An 8186-nucleotide genomic window follows, 5' to 3' on the forward strand; every position below is an offset into this window, starting at 1 on the left:
ACCCTCAGGCAGTGTCTGTGGGCGCAATAGTTCACAGAATCCTGGGATGGTTTGGGCAGGGAGAGACCTTAAATCCCATCCCATCCCACCCCTGCCATGGCAGGGACACCTTCCCTGTCCCAGGCTGCTCCCAGCCCCATCCAGCCTGGCCTTGGGCACTGCCAGGGATCCAGGGGCAGCCACAGCTGCTCTGGGCACCTGTGCCAGGGCTGCCCACCCATGGGCAAGGATTTCTGTCTCACATCCAACACAAATCTCCCCTCTTTCAGCTCACAGCCTTTTTTCTTCACTCTCTACACTTTGTGCCTTTTGTGTTTCTTCCTCTCCTTCCTGCACACAGGCCAGGCCAGGGTGCTTGACCCAGGCACGAGAGATTCCTGCTGGAGTCTCTGTGGCAGTGTCCCTCTGTGGCAGTGTCCCCTCTGTGCCCCTGTCCCCTCTGTGCCCATGTTCTCTGTGTGGCAGTGTCCCCTCTGGGCAGTGTCCCCTCTGTGCCTGTGTGCCCTCTGTGGCAGTGTCCCTGTGTGGCAGTGTCCCCTCTGTGACAGTGTCCTGTCTGTGCCCATGTTCTCTGTGTGGCAGTGTCCCCTCTGGGCTGTGTCCCCTCTGTGCCTGTGTGCCCTCTGGGCAGTGCCAGTCCCCTGTGTGCCCCTGTCCCCTCTGTGCCCATGTTCTCTGTGTGGCAGTGTCCCCTCTGTGCCTGTGTCCCCTCTGTGCCCGTGTCCCCTCTGGGCAGTGTCCACTCTGGGCAGTGTCCCCTCTGTGCCCATGTCCCCTCTGTGCCAGTGTCCCTACTGAGCAGTGTCCCTCTGTGGCAGTGTCCCCTCTGTGACAGTGTCCTGTCTGTGCCCATGTTCTCTGTGTGGCAGTGTCCCCTCTGGGCAGTGCCAGTCCCCTCTGTGCCCGTGTCCCCTCTGTGGCAGTGTCCCCTCTGTTCCCATGTTCCCTCTGTGGCAGTGTCCCTACTGAGCAGTGTCCCCTCTGGGCAGTGTCCCCTCTGTGACAGTGTCCTGTCTGTGCCCATGTTCTCTGTGTGGCAGTGTCCCCTCTGGGCAGCTGCTGGAGTCTCTGTGGCAGTGTCCCTCTGTGGCAGTGTCCCCTCTGTGCCCCTGTCCCCTCTGTGCCCATGTTCTCTGTGTGGCAGTGTCCCCTCTGGGCTGTGTCCCCTCTGTGCCTGTGTGCCCTCTGGGCAGTGCCAGTCCCCTGTGTGCCCCTGTCCCCTCTGTGCCCATGTCCCCTCTGTGCCCGTGTCCCCTCTGTGCCCGTGTCCCCTCTGGGCAGTGTCCCTCCTGAGCAGTGTCCCTCTGTGACAGTGTCCCCTCTGTTCCCATGTCCCCTCTGTGGCAGTGTCCCTCCTGAGCAGTGTCCCTCTGTGACAGTGTCCCCTCTGTTCCCATGTCCCCTCTGTGGCAGTGTCCCTACTGAGCAGTGTCCCCTCTGGGCAGTGCCAGTCCCTTCCCCTCCCTGGGGTGTGGGAGGGGGCTGGGGAAGCCCTGGGCTCAGGTGTTAGAGGTGTGAATGATCTCATTTCCCTTCCAGTCCCCTGATGCAGCTGATGACCTCAGATACGGCGATGACCGGAGTAACTCAGGTAAGCCCAGCTCAGCCCAGGCCAGGCCCAGGCCAGGCCCAGGCACTGGGACAGGCTCTGCTCACTCCCTGCTCTGGGTCTGGAGGGTCCCCCTGCCTGGTGGATCCACCCTGAGGAGCTCACCTTCTGTTGCTTGAAGCCATGCCATGTTTTGTCTGTTCTAGAATGACAACTCCGCGCTCACCGCGTTCATTTTGGGTAGGATATTTGCATATTTGCATCATTTTCAGTGATGACTAATCTTCCCAGTGTGCTGTGTTACAAGCATGCCTGTTTTTCTCCAGTTTGTGTCCTGGAGTGGCAGTAGGATGTGGCAGGGAGGTTTTGGCCTCTGCCACCTGCTGCAGGTGCATGATGTCCATGCAGGGTCTGCCTCGTGCCCCTTTTGCTGGCACAGGGACTGGTGCAGGTAAATTCATCCCAGGTGCATTCGTGGGCCGTGCCACCTCAGTCAGCAGGAGTTAAAGGTGTGCAGCTGGACCTGTGGGCTGTCCAGCTGGGCTGTGTCTGCCTGTCCCACTGTAACAGACAGCTGAGACTCACCCAGCTGGTTCCAGGGGCTGGGCAGAGCCTGCCTGCTGTGTAGCCTCTAACAGCTGGTGCATGCTGGTTTGCTTCTACCCTTTTTTTTTGCATGTTTCACCCCTTTATTTAAAAAACAAAACACTTCCTTTTATCTTGACAAATTCCTCTGAGTCAAGGCTGCATCCCAGACAGCTGACCCATGGCTGAGCTGTTTCCAGGAGGTTCTGCTGCAGGACTCTACACAAACTTACTTTCCTGAGAACAGGATCTGTTCTTCATCTCTCAGAGTCATCCTCTAAGCTCTGGGTTATTCTCCTGAGGTTGTTTGTTCAGGCAGGGCAGGAACTGAGAGCTCAGGGAAGGTCTGGGGAATAGCAGCTGCTGCTTAGGGCACCCAGAGCTCACTGTTGCCTGTTCCTGCCCTGTGGGGCCCTCAGATGGGATGAAAACCAGAAAGAAAATGTGGTGCTCATGGAGAGACCCAGCCCTCAGTCCTGAAGTAATGCTTAAATCAGCTGTGCTGTGTGTGGGGCACACAAACAAGAAGCAGGTTTTTCCCACACCATCTGGAAGGGATGGAGGTGAGGATGCCAGTCAGCTCTCCTGGCATGGGAACAAGCTCTCCTGGCTTTTTCAGAGCCCCCCATCCCATCTCACTCTCCCAGGCAGTGCAGCATTCCAGCCAGCATAATCAGAATTGTCCTGGATCATGGAGTTATGGCTTTTTGACTCACAGCAATTCTGAAACTTTGTGCTAGCAGATCATTACAACAGGAACTCTGAAGAAATCCAACTGCAGGAAAGTGTTGGCATCTCACTCTTCCCAGCACACCGTCGTCCTCTTGCCCATGCAGAAACGGCTCCTTCCATTCCCTGGTCTGACTTCATGGTCATCATCTCTTAAATTTAAAACCTTTATTCCAAGGTTTCCATGAGGCCGTGGAGTTGCTGAAGTGCAGAGCAGCAGTTCAGGTGGAACCAAGCAATGTTCCCTTTGTTGTGGCATGACTTCTCCAGATCACCTGGAGACTTTTGCTCCTCAATCCTGTAACCCTCAGGTTGCAGAAGCTCCCCTGATGACTGTGTGCTGCTCCTGCTACTGGAAATCTGCCTATGGGATGTGAGGAGCTGCTTTTTCCCTGTGCTCCTTGCCCACCTGGGCTCTCTGGTGTGGGCTGCCACAGGAACGGTGCCTCCCCATCCTGCGCCTGCCCTAATTGCTGTTGGCTAATGAACTCTGCAGCTCTGTCACTCAGGAACCAAACAGGTGCTCTCTGCCATCTTGTGGCTTTAATTTCAATCTCTCTGCCCTTCTGTGGCTTTAATTTATCCCTGTCCAGCCTTTTTTAGCCACATCACTCCTCCAAGGACTTGCATCCATCCTGTTCTTCTCCAGACTTGCATTTCACAGGTTCTTTCCCACCAAAATGCCAACACAAAACTGGAATCTCTGGATTCATACCAGTGGCAATGCCTGTGCTTTCCTTCAGTAGTTCCTGTTTTTTCTCATCCTCAGGATGTCACCTGTCCCTGCAGTCCTGACCTGTGAGCTCTGGTCAGCTCCTCAGAGCAGCTCCCTGCATCCAGATGAGCATGGCACAGGGGTGACCCTCACCTGATTGCCCCTGTCCTTCCCTGAGGGTCTGGATCCTCCCATCCAGCCCCTGAGGCACAGCAGCTGTCCCACCATGTCTCTGTGGTGCCCCTGAGTTTAAAGCCTTCTTTCTGTGACCCAGACTCTCCTCCCCCTCTGTGACAGAGGGACCCCTCAGCCCCTGCAGACCCAGGCCAGGGTGGGTCCCTGCTCTGGAGAGCAGAAGCATTTCAGGACACTTGATGTTCATGCAGCTTGCACTCCAGTCATGTTCCATGAACAAAGGGTGTTACAGGCAGGTGTCTCCTCACACGTGGCTCTTCCTTCCCAGTACCCTCAGTGCTCCCTACATGAGCTGTGGGTCACCAGGGGGTTACTGGGAGTGATTGAGACCAGTGCTGTCCCAAATCCAGCACCTGGGAATACCCTGGAACACTCCCTGAAAGTCTTCTAGACCAGGTTGGACAGGGCTTGGAGCAACCTGGGACAGTGGAAGGTGTCCCTGCCTGTGGCAGGGGTGGGATGGGATGAGCTTTGAGGTTCTTCCCTACACAAACCATTCTGTCATCCTATGATAGCCTTAACATCTGCATTAACTGTGCCAGCTGTGTGCTGCCAGAATCACAGCATGGTTTGGCTGGAAAGGGACTTTTCAGACCACCCAGTTCCACCCCTGCCTGAGCAGGGACACCTTCCATCAGACCCAGCTGCTGCGAGCCACAGCTCCTCCGGGCAGCGTGTGCCTCACCAGCTCACAGGGAAGGGTTTCCTCTCAGGATCTCACCTGACTTAACCAGGACTTGTCCTCATATCCAAACTCCTCTTGTCGTTGCAGTTCCCCGGGAGCAGGACGGGCAGCCAGAGGAGGAGGACACACTGGGAGCAGGGGATCCATCGGCAGCAGCTCCCTCAGCCCTGGAGGACATGGCCCTGTACAGCAGCAAGCGGAAGCTCCGGCACAGCCGGCGCAGCCTGGAGACCGCTGTCCCCACATAGGTGACCCTGGGCAATGGACTGGCCTGGCACAGCCTGGGCAGTGGACTGGCCTGGCACAGCCCTTCGGGAGCTCCAGGGACAGCAGCAGGCTGCCCCTGCCTACAGACTCTGGATGGGACTGAGCTCCCCGTGAGCTCTGTGGCCAACTGACTCCTCTGGGGCTGTGAACCGCCCTCGTCTCTCACCCAACAGTGCACTGGGGCACATCCCAAAACTGGGACAACACTGGACTGACTGCTGGCAGATGGAGAGGAAGGGTGGCCAGGACAGTGGGCAGCTTTTTAGCCTGTAAATATTGTGTGTGGGGAAGCGTAGGACAGGGAGAATGTAGGAGTGTGAGAGTGTGTTGGGCTCCAGCTGTTACTGCCTCAGCTTGGGTTTTGTAGTGGTTAAAAGGAGCTTCTCCTCTGGTGGGAATCAGGAGGAAGGTCCAGCCTGCCTTTACTCCTATTTAGTTTCCAGTCTTTTGCCAAAAAGCATCTCCTCCCAGCTCCTGCACTGTGTCACCTCACTTCCCTTTGGGAGTGTTTGGGAATGGGAAGCTTGGAGGCAAAAAGAAGGAAAAAAAGAAAACAAAAACCACCAGAATTCCAGCAAAGTGCCTCCCTCTGCCACTGGCACTCTGTGCTCAAGGAAAACAGAGCCAGCTCTCTGCCACCTGCCTCTGCCCTGGTGGGACACTGCTCCTGCTGGGGCTTTGTGCTGTCCTGGGACAGCTCCCTCCCTGGATGGGCGCGTCCCCCTGTGTCACCACAGTGGGAGCCACTCCAGAGCACACGAGTGGAGGAGTCTGTCCTGGGGCACTGGGGCTGAACTGGTCAGCTGGGGAGGAATGGGACGGGGCCCACAGCCAGAGCAGGGGTGCAGGGGTGTGTGACAGCAGTGGGAGCAGCACAGGGGGCAGGACACGGCAGGTGTGACAGCAGGTACCTTAGTGGGTAGAGTTCAGGAACTGGGGATGGGTAGAACGTGGAGTTGCTGGGGTCACGTTGGGAGTTACAGGATCCTGCACATGGAGATGCTGGTGGGGAGTCCACAGTGCCCACGCTGGCTGTAGGGTGGGCAGGGATGTCACGGGGTGCCTGGTGTGGTGTGGGCTGGCAGGGAGCACCAGGAGCACCACGGAGCAGAATGGGGCTGGCCTGTGCCTTGCAATAACCACACAGTTCCACTTTGCCAGCTCATTGGCTTCAGGCCCCTTCCCGTGGAGGATGGGGAAAATGCACGTTTGCCCACACAAGAGGGAAAAAGGAAAATGAGAAATGAGTGGGGGTGTGAGCCTTGGTTTCCACAAGTGGAACAAGGGCTGTGAGCAGGTTCTGAATCGTGTGAGCTCTGCAGATGTGGAGGTCACAGCTGCTGCTCCCAACTCTGCCATCAGCCTCTGCTGCCACTAGTGAGGGAAAACAACCCTTTTCTTTTTCTTTTTATCACTGCCTCTCACCGTGAGGAAGGTCCGAGCTCGGCACAATCCCGTTCCCTTCCATTGGTGCTCTCTGACTCCCCAGTAAGACCAGGGTTGGACCTTGAGCCTCGCAGTGGCTGGGCACTGACAGGCACATCTGCTTGTACATTTGCTGAAGGAAAGAGCTGGATGCAGTTTTTTGGGTGCAGTTTTTTAGTTGAGCCTCTCCTTTCATGCCAAAATCCAGCGGATCATTTTAACTGACTCTGTATGTTTTGATTTTACAGACTTGTGAAGGGGAACTCTGATAATCTCACACTGCAGCTGCAGCTGCCTCCATCATCAGCAATTTGAGCTTTTCCTTTTTAAATCTAATTTTAGCATTTGCTTTTTAACAAGAGCAGTTTTGGAAACAATCCTGGCTGGGTTTTGGTGACTAACTTGTGATTCTTCTCTCCTTTCCCTGTGCGGTACCTGGTGCCAGGCTCTGGATTCTCTCCCGTTCTCTCCCAAGAGACTCCGAGGGAAAATTAGCGCATCAAGACTGTAACTAGTGAAATTTGTACAACCAAAGAAATCTATTTTGTGGTTCAAGGATAATAAAGTTTACTTTACATTTTAGAGCCTTTAGTCACAGTGGTTTGCCCTGTGTCAAGTCTGCAGTTTGAGCATCAGTGCTCTGCTGGTGGTTGTTACTCACTGCATGATCCAGCAAAGATGCTCCTGGTGTTCCTGCTTTGGGGAGCAGGAATCAATGCACACCCCAGTTACTGCCAGCTGAGAATATCAATATTAGGGATGGGAAAGAAAAAACAACATAAAACACAGTGATACCAGCAAGATCTTCAGTTTCTTGGCTTTCCTTATTTGGCTGTGTTAAAAAAACAAACAAAAAAACGAAAACAAAAAAGCTCCAACACTATTTTGTTTATATTATTAAAGTTTTTAAAAATAGTTTGTTCTGGTAAAAACCAGCCCCACTTCCTGTAGCTCAGTCAGGTTTTCCCGAGTCTGGGCACCGTGCTGTGCCACCCCAGGGAAGGAGGAGCAGTCTCAGGAGAGGGAACCCTGATTAGGTAATGGGAAATAATTTACCCCTTCAGACAAAAGTGAACACAGAAACATCATCAATGGGAATTGTGTTTATTTAGGGATATTTATTTAGGCATGATTCATGTAGGGTTGGAACTAGATGGTCTGTAAGACCCCTTCCAAGCCCAACCATGCTATGATTCTATTATTTATATATAAACAGGAACAGAAATAACCCAGTTCAATACAAGGGGAGAACGATCTGCAAGGTGGCACAGGAAAAGAGCAGAGCCTTGCTGGGCTGCAAGGTTTGCAAGAAACTCTTGCAGCTGACAGCCCTGAGCAGCAGCAGCGATCCACAGCCGGGCTCCGGGAGATGGAGGGTGGGAAATGTCACAGCTGGACACAACTCCAGCTGGGAGCCTGCACTGCCCACCCCTCTGATCCAAATGCAAGTTCTCTCAGTTCCAGGGTCAGTCCTGCCTTGGTCTGCGAGGTGAGGGATGGCATCGTTGGTCCTTCCCTGCATTTCCCCCACACAGAACAGGCAGGTGTCTGGAATAACTCTGGGATTCTGCTGGAAGCTGCAAACCACAGCAAATCCAACTGTTTGTCAGCTCTGGCCCCTGGAACTCCCGGGATAACCGGAGGCTGGGGAATGCTATCTCCAGCCTTGCCCACTGCCACCAACAGCTGCAGGAGATGGAGCTCTGGCTGTGGCTCAGTGCCACTCTGCTCCTGCTACGTTTCGTTTTCGCTGGTTCTGTGCTTTCAGTCACCATCAGCGACACCTGGAGCACCGAGGAGCCCAGAGCCGCAGGCCTGCAGGGCCTCCCACGGCACAGCTCCCACTGCGGGGACTGACCGGGCTGGGCCAGGAGCGGGGCCCGGAGCGGCGGTACCGGCAGGGATGGGCCGGGCCCGGAGCAGCGGCGGTACCAGCGAGGATGGGATGGGATTGACCGGGCCGAGCCGGGAGCGGGGCCCGGAGCGGCGGTACCGGCAAGGACTGACCGGGCCGAGCCGAGCCGGGCCGGGGCCGC

General features: G+C 55.4%; 1 protein-coding gene across 1 annotated transcript in view; it reads left to right on the top strand.

Moving 5' to 3' along the window:
* SCRIB (scribble planar cell polarity protein) overlaps positions 1-6734 on the top strand; it is a 112885-nt gene extending 106151 nt beyond the window's left edge. The window contains exons 45-46 of the mRNA XM_039711259.1: positions 1540-1591; positions 4546-6734. Coding sequence (XP_039567193.1) covers positions 1540-1591; positions 4546-4706 — 213 coding nt within the window. The 3' untranslated portion in view covers positions 4707-6734. The remainder of the gene's footprint in view (positions 1-1539; positions 1592-4545) is intronic.
* Positions 6735-8186: the final 1452 nt, after the last annotated feature.

This window comes from Passer montanus, unplaced genomic scaffold (assembly GCF_014805655.1).
Source record: "Passer montanus isolate IOZ18808 unplaced genomic scaffold, ASM1480565v1 scaffold244, whole genome shotgun sequence".
NCBI classification, from domain to species: domain Eukaryota; kingdom Metazoa; phylum Chordata; class Aves; order Passeriformes; family Passeridae; genus Passer; species Passer montanus.